The sequence below is a fragment of the Oryzias latipes genome, chromosome 4 (assembly GCF_002234675.1).
Source record: "Oryzias latipes chromosome 4, ASM223467v1".
NCBI lineage: Eukaryota > Metazoa > Chordata > Actinopteri > Beloniformes > Adrianichthyidae > Oryzias > Oryzias latipes.
In genome coordinates this window covers 19,348,006-19,366,566 of record NC_019862.2, presented here as the reverse complement: position 1 = coordinate 19,366,566, position 18,561 = coordinate 19,348,006, and the positions used below count along the sequence as shown (strand labels likewise).

The 18,561-nt window shown below is 41.1% G+C and overlaps 2 protein-coding genes across 2 annotated transcripts; one reads left to right on the top strand and one right to left on the bottom strand.

Moving 5' to 3' along the window:
* Positions 1-443: 443 nt before the first annotated feature.
* On the top strand, positions 444-2,638 carry LOC101155418 (regulator of G-protein signaling 5). The gene is made up of 5 exons (XM_004068103.3): positions 444-679; positions 784-870; positions 1,121-1,182; positions 1,383-1,549; positions 1,669-2,638. The coding sequence occupies exons 1-5, from the start codon at positions 459-461 to the stop codon at positions 1,861-1,863; spliced, it is 732 nt and encodes a 243-aa protein (XP_004068151.2). The 5' UTR covers positions 444-458; the 3' UTR covers positions 1,864-2,638.
* A 2,647-nt stretch (positions 2,639-5,285) lies between these two features.
* On the bottom strand, positions 5,286-18,390 carry uchl5 (ubiquitin C-terminal hydrolase L5). Its single transcript, XM_004068101.2, has 11 exons — positions 18,147-18,390; positions 17,684-17,747; positions 17,496-17,601; positions 8,407-8,532; positions 7,534-7,595; positions 7,090-7,220; positions 6,908-6,971; positions 6,697-6,799; positions 5,982-6,095; positions 5,808-5,906; positions 5,286-5,606 (listed from the first exon to the last, which is right to left on the bottom strand). The coding sequence occupies exons 1-11, from the start codon at positions 18,220-18,222 to the stop codon at positions 5,562-5,564; spliced, it is 990 nt and encodes a 329-aa protein (XP_004068149.1). The 5' UTR covers positions 18,223-18,390; the 3' UTR covers positions 5,286-5,561.
* Positions 18,391-18,561: the final 171 nt, after the last annotated feature.

Genomic DNA, 18,561 nt, shown 5'->3' with positions numbered 1-18,561 from the left:
GTTCACAAATTCTTTGAGCCTCACCCTGTGACGTCATCATATCACATCATCCTGACTGTACTGAATGTGTCTTTCTGCATACCAGCACACGTGCACCCTTTTCTGAGTAACATCCTAAACACAAGCGACGAAAGTAGTGTTTTCAAACATCAATGAGCCATTCACTTGGGCAGGGCTAAAGCAGGCTGACAGTAATTAGTAGTTTTCATTTTGAATCTTTAAAACAGGCAATTTAAGATCAATGATTGCATCAGAATAACCATTGTTGATACTTAACAAAATCCATTATTTTTCTCATCTAAATGAGTCACAAAACTGGCCTAAAGCAGAACAAACTAGCTTGATAACTTTCCAGCAAAACTTTATTTTCAGTGTGTGAAATGAGCGTCACGTGCTGCCCCTACTCTTAAAATTGGCAGCCCACATGATGTCTACGGAGAGATGATGTTTATGCTTGAATGAGCCTCAACATTGCCTCAGGGCCTTGGAGTTATGGGAGGATAGCTCTGAGTTCTAAGCTCCGCCTCCGCCCCCACCCCAGCCACTTAGATTATATAGCAGAGCTCCAACAGGCAAAGGAGAAGAAAACGAGCTGGATTATGAGAGAGGTATCCAACCACATGGCTTTTACTGAAACCGAGAAACCTACTGAGATGTCTGCAGAGAAGAAGGTGAAAAAGTAAGTCAATGCTCAATTTATGCAAGACATTTCTGATCATGATCAACGTTTGAAAAAACTGATCGTCTTTGAAACACTGACGTAGGTGCTCTTTTTGTTAACAGAAGGAAAAACTGGAACAACAAAATCCAGTTTCTGCTGAATAGGAACCCCCAGCCCAGACTGGCCTTGAGGAGAAAAAAACCATACGGGTGAGAGAAATTTAAAAAAAAAAAAAGAAAATGTGTCTTTTAAACCTAACAAAGTTATGCAAACCTTTTGCAATTGCATGCCCTCATGAAAACAACCATGACATAGTTATAATGAAATGTACAAAATATGTACAAGACAAAGGTTTAATACAACTTAAGAATACTCTGCAGTGGTAATCAGTGGAAAAAAATCTGTATTGACATTACAAGTAGTTGTCTGAGCTAAAATTATCCTGTTCTCTGCCCTCAGGCCAAGTGTTGATGACGTGAACCAATGGGCGCAGTCACTAGACAAACTACTCAACCATAAATGTAAGTATTATTCATCTCCGGTGAACATTATTGCATAAAAAAGCCTCAAAGGTCACATAGTTACTAAAAGCTAAATAAAAGCGGTTTATTAGCAGCAGTAAAATAGTTCTCCCATGCGCCTACTTTACTCCCCAGTAATGGGAATGCAGCCAGCGTTCATCTCTCACACCTATCTCCTTCTTTATCTACTTCCTCTGCAGATGGGAAAACAGCCTTCCGCCTATATCTTAAGTCAGAGTTCTGCGAGGAGAATATCGAGTTTTGGATGGCCTGCGAGGACTTCAAGTTGCTGAAAACACGCAGAGAAAAAGTGACGAAGGCCAAAAAGATGTATAAGGAGTTCATCAAACCCGACGCTCCCAAGGAGGTAAACAAATCAATAATTTGTCAATTTCATTTCAAGTGTTTTCGAGTTCTAGAAATGAAAGTAAGTCTGGCAGAAATGAAAACACCAGAGGATCATTCTGAGCTTGCTCCTGTTTTTAGATAAACCTGGATTATCAAACGAGAGATAACATCATTCAGAGTCTTGATGACCCCACAACAACAAGCTTCCTGGCAGCTCAGAAGAAGGTCTACAGCCTCATGGAGAACAACGCGTACCCCAGGTTCATCCATTCCGACTTCTACAAAGAACTCTTTGCAGCTGCAAGAGCAAAGGAAGAGCATATCAAGTCCTAGTCAAACATACTCCCCCTCCTGAAGTCATTTGTTTACTGCTGTGAAACTGAAGGGGAATGGTGTTCACTCCAGGCCCTGGCTCAGGATAGCAAGTGTGGAAAATTTGAACGTGAAGCCCCTAGCTGAGTGTGGGGTTTTAGAGGGAGCTGGGTGGATGAGGCTGGCTGCGATGGGGTGCTGCATCAGGTGCTCAACACAAGACCAAGGCAACATTTCATCACCTGCTTATCACATTTTCATTGCTACTTTTTTAAATCCAAAGTATTTTGCAAAGGCACACTTTCAAATCCTGATAATGTTCAGGGTTTTTTTTTGTTGCTGTTTTAACATAAAAAAAATGCACAAATTAAGTTTTCATACATAGTCTAACATAATGCCGACAGTGACGCTGAATGTATTTTTTTTGTTCATTTTTTGTTAAAATCATACACTTCCTGTATTGTTTTGTGTGTGTGTGCGTGTTTACACAATAAGTGCCAATCTGATTTTTATATAAACGTCCACAGTTACTGGTGATGGCATTTTTTGGCCTGAAAATTTGTGAAAACATACTGTAAAAAGATTCAGCGTGTATATTTAAGCTTCAGCAGCTGGACTGCCCTTGTAATAAAATGTGTTTTTAATGCTTTGATTTGTGACGTCTATGTATTTTACAATCATTTTTCATGCATATCTTACTTAAATTGTATCCCCCAAAAATATTTATTGTTACCCATGACTTATAGAAAATGTGTATTTAATGTGAAGGCAATAATAAATATTCTTTTCAACGTGGGGATTTCTGTTTTGGCTTATATTAAATAAGCAGAAAAAAGCTGAGGGGTTATACTTTTATTTTGGGGAAACTGTATGATTCTAAAAAGAAGAATAAATAAAAGCAAAACCTTGTGGGTTCTAATTGAAGCTTTTAGTTCGTATTTTTTTTAAGCTCAACAATCAGACTCAAAGTCTATGATCTAATCTAATTTTATAAGTAATAAAAGAGCTAGAATTGTCTTGACTTTGCTGGTAAATGCACTCCACTTTTAACCATCTGTGGCACTCAGCAGTTTGGGCTTTCTAGAACGTCCCATTCTCTTATATTCCTGTGCTGAGTGTTTTTGTTGTTTTTTTTGTCCTCATATGTCTTAGGAGAATTTAAGTCTGGTAATAATTTAACACAGTCAGGCTTAAACACAATGATTTGTCTCAATGATAGGGGGAAAGAAGGCAAACGTGGCACAAGTTTGCTTTCGTCACAAGGTTCCTTTAGATATCGATCTGCGACTTCTTTGACTTAAAATAAAGGAGATATATTTAGAGTTGCATGTCGTCGTGAACCAACAGCACCTAATCCTTTTGTTACATCTTTCTTTATGTAACGTATCAGTCATTCTCCAGTGATTCAAGTATTTCATGTCTGTGACAGCAGCTTCCTGCCGTGCTCCTGTCTGCTCTGAAGGCTGACAAGGAACGGGATGCACGGGCGGCGTTCCTGACAGCTTCTGCTCCGTGCTCAGACCCTGCTGTCATGAGGAGAGTAGATCCTCCTTCACAGTGACAACTACTCCAGGATGATGAGCTGTGCTGGCATTTAGGTTACAGCAGCAAAAAAAAATAAAAAAATCAAAAAGGTATAAAGCATTGAGAGTTTGTCTTTACTAAAAAAAAGAAAGGTGTTTTATTTATATGCACATTTATAAGTGCAACTACAAAACAGTAAGCTTTTATGTATAAAACGGACAAAATTTACCTTCAAAAACCTTTGAAATTTTTTAATCCTCCATTGGGCGTTTTAACATAGCAATAATGTTTCTGTGCTGTTTTGTTGTATTTCCCTCAATTTACCATTTATATTCATTATAATATGAAGCACAAGCACAGCACCCTGCGGGAGTTTTAGGTGTATCTGCACAAATGGTGCTTTCTTACAGTTCTAGTGCTCTGTGTGCTCCTGAGCAGAACAAAAAAACTTTCCTCGACCCCTCAAGTTGGCCAACCTAGGTGAAATTCCATTACGCAGCAGTCTGGTTATTTTTGGGACTTAATTGTATGTTTTTGTTGCATCTGTGTCCCTGTCTACCTCATGCACCACTTTGTTGTGTGACCTCAGCCAGATGCAAAGGTCACGACGAGCCCGGATCATTGCTGAGGTTAATGGGGAAGTGAGAACAGCGTGGAGAGTGAGGGCCCAAGTGCAAAAGTGAAATTCACGTAAATGGCTCACGCACATTTCTCGAGAGGTACAATACAAACACACGTTGTTCTTTTATAGAGCGGATGGGAAAACGTTTTCATTGGTTGCCATGAGCGATCTGGGAGGCATTCCAAGAAGTACTTAGGTGCATATATGTAAACACTCGGTTTAAATTTAGAAGCAAACCGCGTCAGTCCAAATCTGGTCAGCTGACCGCAGATAGCTCAGGATTTACAAGCCTTCAGACGTCCAGCCTGCAGGCGTGACACGAGGGGCAGAAGTTCTACTTCTCCAAGTTCCCATCCTTAGACATAACTGAACTCAGATGTCACACTGACCTTTAAAAAAAGTCACTCTGACCCGATCTCTGTTTAAATTCTGCAAATATTTATTTTAGAAAACTTACTTGTGGAAAATTGTCTGTGCTTAAACCTTTATGGATCCACTCGTGACCATGGTTTAAGATGGGGAATCAAACTCAGAAGGATACATATCTACAGAATCTGTTTCCTGCATTATTACACTGTCTGAGTCAAAAAATGTGTGACATAGCCAACAGAAAGGTTAGTTATACTGAGGAAACTGTGACATTTAAAAAAATCACAAAGGCTGGATATCAGGCATTCAGGAATAAGAGAAAAAAGGATTTGGGGCTTTAACTTTTTATTATGGAAATTATGCCTAAACCTTTAGCTATATAAAATGATTGAGACTGCATTTATTATGATCACAAAAGAACAATCATTTTATTTTTTAAAAATAAGGCCAAAGGTACCTATTTTTATTCTTAAATGTTCTAAAAACCGCAACATAAATGCACAATTTAGACTAAAAAAGCACCAAGCAATGGTCACACTGTACATAACTTAAGGGATCATTTATTTTTGCTTTGAACGGTTTGTCAGGAGAAACTTTACAATAACCCCAATATATCCTAAATACTCTTGCATTTTACTTGTTTTGTCATTTTAAATCCATACCAAGTCACCCATTTCATTTTTTCTTGGTGTGATTTTGCATTTTTAAGCCACATCACCTTCTTTATAAAATGTGAAACTAAGATTTCAGGGATTTTTTTCCCCCCACAGCTTCCCAGGTCAACATGTGGCTTACTGAAATTGAAAACAGCCTCTGGTGTTGCAATATCTCAACAGCAGGTGGAGCCAAAGATCCACTATTGCCAAATAATATTCTCCTAACTATATAATAGACTGAGAATATGAAAAATAAAACAGAAAGCAAAAAATTCACAAACATTAGGACGTTTTTATTATGAAAATAGGACAGAACATGGTACAATTTTCCTTCAATCATGCATTACAGCTGATGAACACACATGGTGACAATGATAATTTATGCTGGGCAGTCTGTGCAGTTCGCTGTGGCTGCATGGTGTGAGAGCGACGCCCACATGGCTGTCATAGCTGCTGTCAAACAGGATTACGCTGCTCAGTGAAGGGGACTGCCGTTCTTCGTGCGTTTCTGCGTGGGATCACAAGCTTCTCTTGGTGGCGTCTCTCGTTCACTTTGCCTCTTGAGCTTTTTTAGCACTTTGTTTCTCCTTTGCCTGGTGAAAGAAACACATACATTCCCATTCATATGAGCAAAGCTGTAGTCTTACTAAAAGTATTCAATAGGATGAATTTCTCTGGGTTACTCCCCTTTTGCATTTAATTATCAGGATCCTTAAACCGTGTCAACAACTCCCTTTTAATCAAACAAATAAGGCTTAAAATGTCAATGAACAATTAAAAAGGGGGGGTGTTACCTTCTCTACCAATGGCATTAATTGCTGGTATTCTGCCAGTGTTTTCAGCAACTCCATGATAAAAGGGAGGTAATTGTGCTTCCGTCGAATATTTTCAATCTAGAAAAAGAGAAAAGAGCTCTAGCTATAATAAATTTAGACCAAAAAAATTACAACATTGATAAGACAGGCTACCTTATATCTTTTAAGTTTCTGATTTTCTTCCTCAATGAGGAGCTGGTACTTGGCAATTTCTGACTGGATGGAGCTTAGGAAGGAACTGCTCTGGTCTGTGTCCATTGGCTCATCCTGTAAACAGAACAGATTGAATATTTAGCCTGTAAAACTTACACATGTGAACAAAACTGTTTCACAGAAAAGTAAACTCAATAATTACAGCAACATGTAATATTTAAAACAACAGAAAACATCTCTAGAATTTTTTATTCATTTTTATTTCGGGTTTAGTAGTCTTAGAACTTTGCTTTTGCTGCCCTCTAGTGGCCAAAACTAGCATGTTTCACTAGAAAGACGAAGTTATCCCTTGTGCTATCTTAGATGACCCCACCCTTACATTGACGTGTTCTCCCTACCATGACAAAGGTGGATAAAGGTGGAAAGATTTCATGTAGTCCACGGACACCAGTGAAGATCACAAAACATTAAAGAAAAAAAGTTCAGTGCACTTTCTAATGGGTCTAGATGACCCAACTCCCAATGTTAAAGTCCCCAGGATAGCACAAGGGTTACAAGTGGTTTTCATAGAGTCAAACCATTATTACCACAATGATAGAATAGAAGACAGAACAGAAACTGATTTAACTTGATTAAACCATCATAAGGATCAGCTTCTACACAAGAGAGCAAGTTAATCATTATTTAGCCCTTCAACACTTTTGTTATCACAAACCTCAGTCAGCTGTGCCTGAAGTTCTGCAATTTTCTTCTCATAAATCATCTTTCTGTCAGACACAATCGACATTAGGTTGAACCTGATTTCACCTTCACTGTACCTGATGGAAGAAACAGACATAGCTCTCAGAATTTTAGAATTGTTGCAGAATTTTACAGCTTTAGTCCTAATTAAACATATAGTTCTCTTGGGAATAAATATTATTTACTTTTGTATTCTCTTCTCAATCACTGGTCGAACTGCATTGATCCAGTCATCTTGGTTGCATGCGCCTGGTGACAGAAACAGAAATAACTACTACCATGGTAACCTGCAGAGAGCCTCATCAGTTTAAACTAAGGATGAAAGTTTGGTCAGTTGTGCTTTAGAAATATATTTAAAAATCTTTACCCAAATCAATCGGTCCCTCTCGAAGTCCATCCAGCTCGTACAGTCTGCCGTTTACAGGAACATAGCTGACAAAGTGGAAGGCGTCTTCGTCCTTAGCTGAAGATTTTGCATCAAATTCAAACATCTGCTGCCTGAAAAAGAAAAAGTCAAAACATTCTACAATTAAGGCTGGACAACCAGAGCAAAGAAAAAACATACGTTTGCAATGTAAAAATAAGGGCAAGGAAATGAATAAACTGTGCTGGAACATTAGTTAAAGACAGTTTTTTTGTTTGTGGTCTACTATACTTTGAAAAAAACTGGACCAGTATGTGAAGTACTTTTTAAAATACAAGATCAAGCACTTAAACAAACGGCTCTTTCACTTAAAGTCACGCTGCCATCGTACATGAAAAAAAAGATCATGAAACAAATTAAATAATGTTGCATCTAAATGGAACCCACCTGGCAAAGCTGTTGTGAACCTGCCGAATCACCTCTGAATTGCTGAGAGCCAAACCTTTCATCTAAAGAGAGAGGAGGCACAATGATGTAAAACTACAGAAGTGGAACAAAAAAAACAAAAAAGCATTCCATACATATCTTTAGAAATGTAAATAAAAACACCTGGATACTGACAAGAAAGCTGTTAGCTGAGAAATTGAGGCAGAAATTTGAAAAACTCAAAGAAATGTAAAAAATAAACAAAAGAATAAAAATTGCAACAATCTACGAGTTCTTTTGGAGCTGCGAGTACACAGCCCATTGTCTACAACAGTTCCGCAAAACCTAAAACAGCCAATATTTATTTTATTTGTGTTACTTTTATTGTTTTAAATCAAAGTTTCACAGCAAAAGTGGCACTTAAAGTGAGACAGAATCCCAATAAAAATGGATATGAAGAGCAAATAGAAAACAATAACAGTTTGTAATTCTGCAGCACTCAATTGTTTGTTTTAAACAGCTGCACTTTCTCATGTTCTACAGGTTATGCTAAAATCTATATTTTATTTGATAATACAAGTCATTTTTGCGTGCTGAATTGTTGATTTTTTAATCCTAAAAAATGTGTTTGCTTGTTGCCAATCCTGTAAAAAATACAGGCTTTGAACACAGCCATTTAGTTTAATGCCAACTAAATATTACATTCATTTACTATAAGAGTGTTGTTTAAAACTATTTCTGTGTAACCGACAGGTTTGAATGGAAACAAAAATGTACATCAATGAATATAGATGCCAACAAAATCTTGTTAATGTCGAGGCGATAGTGTTTTCCTAATAAATCTTTTGCAGATGCCGCCACACCACTTGAACTGAAAAGATACCAGTAACGTACAGCTGCATCAAAACTTTGGGAAAACTCTCGGAACTCTGACAGTGTGTCGCCCAGCACGATGTCGGAATGGGAGCAGTTGAGCAGGACACTGACTATGGCCTGGGTCGCACAAGCATTATTGATGACCTGCAATGACAAAGAGAAAAATGTTACATTAAAGACCCACTCTTTTCAGCATGTTATTGTGGCTATTTTCCCCTCATGATGGAGGACACATACAGTACAGACCAAAGGTTTGGACACACCTTCCCATTAATTTGAATGAGAAGGTGTGTCCAAACCTTTGGTCTGTGCTGTATAAATAAAATTAAGATGAAAATTGCTAATCTAGCCACAGGGGTTGCAAGCCAGTTGCCTCTGTGCCGGTCCCAAGCCCGGATAAATAGAGAGGGTTGCGTCAGGAAGGGCATCCGGCGTAAAAATTGCCAAAATAACTATGCGAATCATCCACACCACTTTAGACATACCGGATCGGTCGAGGCCCGGGTTAACAACGACCGCCACCGATGCTGTTAACCTACAGGGTGTCGGTGGAAATTTGACTACTGTTGGTCGAAGAAAGAGAGGAGGCAGAAGGGTCCGTGGCCAGAGAGAGAAGGGAAAAGGCAGGAACATAGGTTTGAGAATAGGGACTCTTAACGTTGGCACAATGACAGGGAAAGGCAGAGAGCTGGCAGACATGATGGAGAGAAGGAAGGTAGATGTACTGTGTGTGCAGGAGACAAGGTGGAAGGGCAGCAAGGCACGTAGTATTGGAGGAGGATACAAACTGTTCTATCATGGTGTTGATAGGAAGAGAAACGGGGTAGGAGTGATTCTGAAGGGGGAGTTTGTAAACAGGGTTCTAGAGGTGAAAAGAGTCTCAGACAGGATGATGAGCCTAAAGTTGGAAATTGAAGGGGTGATGGTGAATGTAGTCAGTGGGTATGCGCCACAGGTTGGCTGTGAGTTAGAAGTGAAGGAGAGATTCTGGAGTGAGTTGGATGAGGTCATAGAGAGTTTTCCCAGAGGAGAGAGAGTTGTTATTGGAGCAGACTTTAATGGGCATGTTGGTGAGGGCAACAGAGGTGATGAGGAGGTGATGGGCAGGTTTGGTGTGAAGGAAAGGAATCTGGAGGGACAGATGGTGGTGGACTTTGCGAAGAGGATGGAAATGGCTGTAGTCAACACTTACTTCCAGAAGAGAGAGGAACATAGAGTGACATACAGAAGTGGAGGTAGGAGTACTCAGGTGGACTACATCCTATGCAGACGAGGTCATTTGAGAGAGGTTAATGACTGCAAAGTGGTAGTAGGAGAGAGTGTAGCCAGACAGCACCGCATGGTGGTGTGTAAGATGACTCTGGAGGTCAGGAAGAAGAAGAGAGGGAAAACAGAAAAGAAGACCAAGTGGTGGAAGCTACAGAATGAAGAAACTTGTGAGGAATTTAGGCAGAAGTTGAGACAGGTCCTGGGTGGTCAGGATGAGCTTCCAGATGACTGGGAAACTACAGCAGAGATTATCAGGGAAACAGGTAGGAAGGTGCTTGGTGTGTCATCTGGAAAGAGGAAAGACGGTAAAGAGACTTGGTGGTGGAATGAGGAAGTACAGGAATGCGTCCAGAGGAAGAGGTTGGCTAAAAAGAAGTGGGATGTAGAAAGGACTGAGGAAGGTAGACAGGAGTACAAGGAAGCGCAGCGTAGAGTGAAGAGAGAGGTGGCAAAGGCCAAACAGAAAGCTTACGATGAGCTATATGACAGGTTAGACACAAAGGAAGGAGAGAAGGACTTGTACAGACTAGCCAGACAGAGAGACAGAGATGGGAAGGACGTGCAACAGGTAAGAGTGATAAAGGACAGAGATGGAAAGGTGCTAACAACCCAGGAGAGTGTACAGAAAAGATGGAAGGAGTATTTTGAGGAGCTGATGAACGTGGAAAATGACAGGGAAAGAAGGGAGGAAGATGTGGTTGTTGTGGAGCAGGAAGTAGCAGAGATTGGAAAGGATGAGGTTAGGAAGGCTCTGAAAAGGATGAAGAGCGGAAAGGCCGTTGGTCCTGATGAGGTACCTGTGGAGGTATGGAAGTGCTTAGGAGAGACAGCAGTGGAATTTCTAACGAGGTTGTTCAATAGGATTTTAGAGAGTGAGAAGATGCCCGAGGAATGGAGGAGAAGCGTTCTGGTTCCGATCTTTAAGAACAAGGGTGACACGCAGAACTGCAGCAACTATAGAGGAATAAAGTTGATGAGCCACACAATGAAGCTGTGGGAAAGAGTAGTGGAAGCCAGGCTTAGGAAGAAGGTGGAGATTTGTGAGCAGCAGTATGGTTTCATGCCCCGTAAGAGCACCACTGATGCCATTTTTGCTTTGAGAATGTTGATGGAAAAGTACAGAGATGGTCAGAAGGAGCTGCATTGTGTGTTCGTAGATTTAGAGAAGGCGTATGACAGGGTGCCGAGGGAGGAGCTGTGGTACTGTATGAGATTGTCTGGAGTGGCAGAGAAGTATGTCAGAGTAGTTCAGGACATGTATGAGAGAAGTATGACGGTGGTGAGATGTGCTGTAGGTCAGACAGAGGAGTTCAAGGTGGAGGTGGGACTACACCAAGGATCAGCTTTGAGTCCTTTTTTGTTTGCTATGCTGATGGACAGGCTGACAGACGAGGTAAGACAGGAATCTCCCTGGACAATGATGTTTGCAGATGACATTGTAATTTGCAGTGAGAGTAGAGAGCAGGTGGAGGAACAGCTAGAGAGGTGGAGGTTTGCTCTGGAAAGAAGAGGCATGAAGGTCAGTCATAGTAAGACAGAATACATGTGTCTGAACGAGAGGGATCAAGGTAGAAGCGTTAGGTTACAGGGGGCTGAGGTGAAGAAGGTGCAGGAGTTTAAGTACTTGGGGTCAACAGTTCAGTGTGATGGGGAGTGTGGAAAAGAGGTGAAGAGGCGAGTACAGGCAGGTTGGAGCGGGTGGAGGAAAGTGTCAGGAGTGTTGTGTGACAGAAGAGTGTCAGCAAGACTCAAAGGAAAGGTGTACAAGACAGTGGTGAGACCAGCTCTGCTCTATGGGTTAGAGACGGTAGCAGTGAGACAGAGACAAGAGGCTGAGATGGAGGTAGCGGAGATGAAGATGTTGAGGTTCTCTTTAGGAGTGACCAGGTTAGACAGGATAAGGAACGAGTACATCAGAGGGACGGCTCATGTTGCCTGTGTTAGGGACAAAGTCAGAGAAGCCAGACTGAGATGGTTTGGACATGTTCAGAGGAGGGATAGTGGATATATTGGTAGAAGGATGTTGGAGATGGAGCTGCCTGGCAGAAGGGCAAGAGGACGGCCAAAGAGGAGATACATGGATGTCTTAACAGAGGACATGAAGTTGGCTAATGTTAGGGTAGAAGATGTTCATGATAGAGTGAGGTGGAAAAGGATGATTCGCTGTGGCGACCCCTGATGGGAAAAGCCGAAAGAGAAAGAAGAAGAAGATGAAAATTGCTAAATTTCTGAGTTTTCCTTTAATTAAACCGTAGTGAATTAGGAGCAGATGAACAAATGCAGCTGGAAAAAGCCTAGCAGTGACGTAGGCGATACAGTCGACAGGTCACATGTTCCCTGCTACGCTCCAATCCAATGCCTCCAATTCCAGACAAATATATCCGTGTAAGTCTTCCTTTTCTCTGTTTGAGTTGGCATCTGGCTCTAAAATGTACGACTGAATAGCTACAGTATTCCTCGCCATATTTGTTGCACCAGTAATGTTAGCTTGGGGGTGTGAGGAGCTGTAAGCTAGTGGGAGAGAGTATAAACAAAGGGATGATGGGAAATGTACTTCCGGTTCCGGGTTATACAGCAGGACGCGTGGCGTGCCTCTCTGCGAATACAACTATCTTCAAATTACTTAAAAAGTTGATTTTTCTCCAAAAAAGAGAGCTGACCATGCCCCCGAAGAAACCCCAGGAATATGAAGATCTCAAAAAGTCTCTTGACATTATTCAAGAAACGCTGAAAAGTTTTATGGATCAAGTGTCGGCTAAGCTAACACCACTCTGGGAGATGATGGAAGAGTTCCGAAGATTTCGGGCTCAAAACGAGCAGCGAGAAAACCGGGTCGAGATTCTGGAGAAAAGACTGGACGATGTGGAACAGCAAGTAAGGATGAATAATGTCATTCTCACTGGAGTACCGATCAAGCCTCGAGCGAAGCTGAATGCAGCTGGAGCTAGCACTGCTAATGCTAGCCAGGGCTCCAGACTGCGACCAATTGCTCGCATTTTGCGACCAAAATTTGAGAGTGTGCGACTGAATTTTACATCCAGTCGACCAGTAAATTTGCCTCCCCCACCCTCCGTATTTTTTATACATTAAACGTGGAAGGGGCACGTCAATGATCAATGAAATAATCTGAGACGCGAGCGCACACGCACGCAGGCAGACACACACTCGCGCACATACTCATGAAACGCGAGCACACACTCTCGCGTGATGCCCGTCTGTGAGGCGGCCACTGCGTGTGAGAAGAGTAAGTCACTGTAAGTGGCTAAAATATGTGGAGGGGCGGGGCCTAGAGATATTCGCGCGCGCGTAAACATCTGTGGGAAGGAAACGGAGACAAATATAGTCACAACCTGATATGTGCGTCTGAGCTATGAGCAAGCGAACCATTGATTCATTCTTCCGACCTGCGGCTAATGTAAAGCAGGGGTCTCAAATTCGTGGCCCGCGGGCTATTTGCGGCCCCCAAGATGATATTTTGCGGTCCCCGCCTTAATATGAAGGTTTAATGTTACTGCAGCCCGCCAGTTTTAATGAATGACACTTTTTCATTGTCGTGCACGGAGATGACCAACCAATCACAGTGGTGTAAATTACTCTTGGGGGCGGGACAATGACAGGGCTTGAAAGCAGGAAACCTGACAGCCCCCTCCCTCCCCGGACCACACTAAGGAGTTCCTTACTTTCCTTTCTAGAACGTATCTATTCGCTCGTAATTTTCTGAATACATGCAGTCCGTGCTGAACTTTTCTCTGGGTCTCACAGACCCGGAGGAAGGTTTAGTGTTTTGGTTACGGTTACGGCGGCGCATCAAACAGTTATGCACGGCTGTCACGGCAGCACACCGCTCCCGCGGGAGTCGGGTCAGCTGAGGAGAATAAATGTCCCACACCTACATGCGTGACAGCTAACGGGACTTGAACTTTAAACACGTGCGGGCAAAAACAACATTAGTTTTAGACACACTGAAAATACGTGGGGAAAATGCAACGATAGACGTGTTTGAGATGAACCAGCGGCTCGCCTGGATCGTTGGGGAGACCAATGATGATTGACAGTTGATGTTGGAGCAAAAACAAAAATATATGTCTCACACCAGGGGCCTGTTTCAGAAAGGAGGTTCGACCAACTCTGAGGTTGAACTTGAACTCTGAGTTGGTCAATCAGGAGATTAACAACTCTGAGTTTTCTGTTTCAGAGAAGCTGTTCCGAGTTAGTTCAATCAACTCTGAGTGGACTGATTCGGAGGTGAGCGTGAGCACCGCGACTATAAGAAGCCATTAGCGCCAATGGAGCGCAGATATCACGAGTCACCATGGCAACCGTGAAAAAAAGAGGTCTGCGTATTTTTCGCCAGCTGAACTTGACGTGCTGCTGCAGAGTTACAGTGAATATGAGCACATATTCCTGAAGAAAAGCAACACCGCTGCATCTGCAAAACAGAGACAGTAAGCGTGGAAAACATAGATGCTCAAGTTAATGCCTAAGTTTGCATTTAAATCATTGTTATAAAATATTGACTGTAATAACTTTTTAAATAGCGTACGGTGTGAAATAAAAAATGGTGATATTTAGGAGTACTTTTGAAGTGTTATTCCTGGTGTAAATGCATGAAATGCTGCATAGTGTACAGAACCAATCTGGGGAAAAATGCCTTTAACGTCGGTAATGTTTAGAGGACTTTTTGTTAACCTTCCCCTCTTGCAAACGTTGGTCAGTTTAATATTAATACATGCAATTGTGTTTAAAAGTGAACTTTTGTCTACTGTTGAACCTTTCGCTGCGCGAAGGCTTCTCCTTTCTTTTCTCTCTTCTTTCCGACCGTGGTCAGAAGCGCAGGGGAGATTTCCTTCTGGGCCGAAGGGAATTCTCCTTCGGGGTTCACTTCCCGTTGGAAACCCTCAACCTCCAGAGCGGATTAAGAATGACTCCAAAACAGTTATTCTGAGAATGACACCTTCTCTTTATTTAACTAAGTGCTCCGTCCTCCGAACACACAATATATACCACGCACACACCTCCGCTCCGTGCTCACCCCCCCCCCCCCCCCCCCCATCTGCACCTGCAATCGCCCCTCCCCTTGTCTCTCGTGGCTCGCACCCCGCTCAGCACACACACGCTGCAACACTACCCTTGTATTGATCAAGTGGTATAGGTTTATACGGGATTAAGAAACTAAGCAGTGCTAGCAAATTGTGTTTCCATAAAATAATTGTTACATTAATCTAATTCAATGTCCCTGATTTCATTTTCACGTAGATGCAATCCTGCAGGAATTAAAATAACATGGCAGCAGTTAAAAGTGAAAAAGAAATCGAGTCTTCTCAAAATCCTCGTACGAGGTAAATATAATTCTCTATGAATTAATGCAGCCTCCTCGTCTATTGGGTCCTCCAAAAAAGGACAAGCCATTCTTGTCACTTAGACCGTCTCTGTGTGACGGAAATGTGGGCAATGAAGGTTAAAGCGAAAAATACGTCGTTCGTCTTTAAAAAGGGGAGGGGACCAGCAGAAACTTCGAGTTTGGAGAATAAAACCTGCTCCCGACCAGGTTAGGTTCACAGCATAGGTAACCATGGATACGGACTCCGAGTAGAAGTTACCTCTCTTTCAGAAACGGGTTTGACTTACTCGGCTTTCTCTGGTTTAACAAATCTCTCATTCTGAAACGGAAAACCCAGGGTTTCCCTGATTTCAGGGTTAATGCACTCAGAGTTTACACTCAACCTCCTTTCTGAAACAGGCCCCAGGTGATCTGCTCAGCGTTGAGTTCACCTGGGTGATCTCAAACACGCTTATTGTGCATCTTGGCTGCACCTATTTGGTGTCACAAAGATAAATTTCCATCCGTTTTCTTTACTCATTTGTACTGTCATGACAGCGATGGTGCTGTCAGTTTACCTGTTGTTGAATTTTCAAAAGTGGAGATTAAAATGTGACACTGAATTAGAAACAGCGCATTGTAATTTCTGCATCTATTATTAAAGTATTTATTCTTAATACAGTGGAAATTAGTAGATTTGGTTAGCATGTTGATTTACGGTATGCGCCCCTAAATTTTCTGGTTGTGCCCCTAAAATTTTCAGTTAGGGGCCACTGTGCTCCTAGTGAAAAAAGTTAGTCTGGAGCCCTGCTAGCGCTAGCGTAGCTAGCAGTTCTAATACGGAGATCGGTGGAGAGTCTCTGGTACTCCAAATGGAAACATTTCTCACATCTAAAGGGATTTCCCTGGATCTCAATACCATCCAGACCTGCCACCTGCTCCCCAGGAGAAAGGAGACGGATAAACCAGCGATCCTCATCAGGTTTGTGAATCTCAAACACAAGCTAGCTCTGATGAATCAACGCAAAAATCTCAGAGGATCTGCTGTTTATCTGAACGACCATCTGACCAGAAGGAATGCTGAAATCTCAAAACATGCACGGCTTCTCAGGAAGCGTAAGCAGATTGAGAACACTTGGGTTAAAGGCTGCAGGATTTACGTCAAACCACTCGGTCCAGAGGACCGATCCAAGGTTCTGGTCGTGAACACCATGAAGGACTTTGAGAAGTGCTTGATTACGGTTGTCTGAAACAACGTGGAGTAATAAATCAAAGAGCCAAATAATTTCAAGAAATATGACACGTGGATTCATCACTCTCTCTGTATGTCTGACGTAACCTGAATAAAAGCAGAGTTCTGACTTGCAGACAACTTGACCTCAACTTTCACCGCAGCTGATATCAGCTGAAGAAGGATATGGACCTGAATCTAATGTCTGCAGACATAACATGGAAGAAAACTATTAACTGTTTAAACCAAGAAAATCGGCTGTTATCAGTAAAAGAAGAAATGCCAACCTTGGACAATTCGACAGTTTATGGACCCTTTTTATTTTTCCCCTACAGCATTACTTTATTATATAAAAAAATAAAATAAAAATACAAAAAAATATATATATATAAAAAGAGTAAAACAAATGATTAATCACTTTTGAAAATTGTTAAATTGATTGACTTTCGATGATATTACTTCACTAGCTCCTAAAATTGATAAATTGATTCAAAAATCTTTCCTAATGTAGCATAACTTTGCACATGTTTTTAACTTTTGATACTTTGCTATGAAAATTCCTGAAACAGTGTTGTGTCTATTTTACTGATATAGTATTATGTTTTAAAGCATATGAATGACTTTTGAAAGCAACATAATTTGCATATATTTCAGATGCTGCATTTGCCATGTTGATTTCTAAAATAGTTATTTTTGACGTAGTACTTCAGTAATTCATCTTTGGCATCTGCTTTATTGATACCTTATGATTGTTAATTCTGTCTGATAAAACCTAGGAACCGGATATTGATAAATCATGTAATAAAATGGTTATAGTATAACGGGGTGGGATTATATAAGTTTGCTTCCTTCCACTCCCTTTCAAGCAATATTTATTAATTATGTCTAATTATCCTAAGTTTGATTAGTTACTGTATGAATGTATAACTGATGATTATATTGTTTTTGTGTATTATTTCTATTTTGATTGCTTGAAATAAACCATTTCAAATCAAAAATGAGAACAGGGTCCACGCAGTCCGCAGTTCTGCCCACAACTCAGAGCCGAATTTCAGTTAAACTACTGCAGTAACTCCGTCATTGAAACTAAATAGATTTTTTTTTGTACTTACATACTAAACACGGCATAAAAGACTACTAGGAACACTTTTACAATAGATTAAAAGATGATAAGAGTACTGATGCACAATAAACACTAAAAGCTGTATTTTTTTTATATTGCAAGTCAGAATTGGATGGTAAATCAAACATATGTAAAAATAAATGATCAATATATTTGATTCATACCTGTTTGGCAAAAAAGATATGGTCTAGCCTTGAGTCCTGAACAATTGATCCGGCTGGCTCTTCTCCGGGTTGCCATTTGAACAGAAAAATCAAGCCATGAACTGGTCTGAAATAATAGAGCACAGAAAATAAACGTCCGTTATCGGAGGAAATGTTCCACTTTTAAAAATGTACACGAATGAACGTACTTTAAGTTCTCAAAATTCTCCGGCTCCATACTCCAAATCTCTTCAACTTGGGCTCCTTTGCAACCTTGGCGAAGACAAAGCTTGGATGGGTCATTTTCACTGATCAAGAACAGACCATCTCAACTCGTTTTCTTAAAATAAACAGTCCTTTTCATTATTGTAGATTTGTACTGACGCGCGGTTCATTTGAACGCTGACTAATCATGCTAGCCCTTTAGGCTAGCACGTTTCCTAAAAGCGCCAATCCTACACATTTGACGTTTACCGTAAATACGTTTGACTTGACATATCTCCGTTTTAATGAATATAAATAAACACGCCCCATCACTTTCAAATTGTTTGCATAAAGATAGTATAAGGAGTACATTGACATTGGTTAGCTTCTGGACCGCCAGAGCTAGTGTAGTTAGTCAGTGCATAGCCAAGTTGTGTTGAGGGCGCTGCGCTTCTCCAAGACACTCACCAAAACCTTTGATAAGCTCCGTGAACACCCCAGGGTCACTCTCCATCAGACACCATTCCCCTGCGCTGCCAGACATGTTTATTGTCTTTTAAAATGTCCCTATTTCAATCACATATATCAAGATGCTAACAGATTAGCAACGCGAACGCTACACAAGCTAATTATCTATAGTGACTTCACCGCGATGCCGTTCAATTTGGGCTAGCTTTGTGCGCTTGGTTTCCGCATCAGCGCGACCCGAAATAACTCAACTTAAGTTTGTTTAAAACCAATTAAAACCCTATGAAATCCATGTTTTCACACAAAAGTGTGGATGGATTTGTGATGCAAAACACAGTTATCAGATTACTTTTGGAGAAATATGCGTTTTATAGTTAGTTGTATACTTATAGCCGCCTTTCTAAAAGACGAAGGT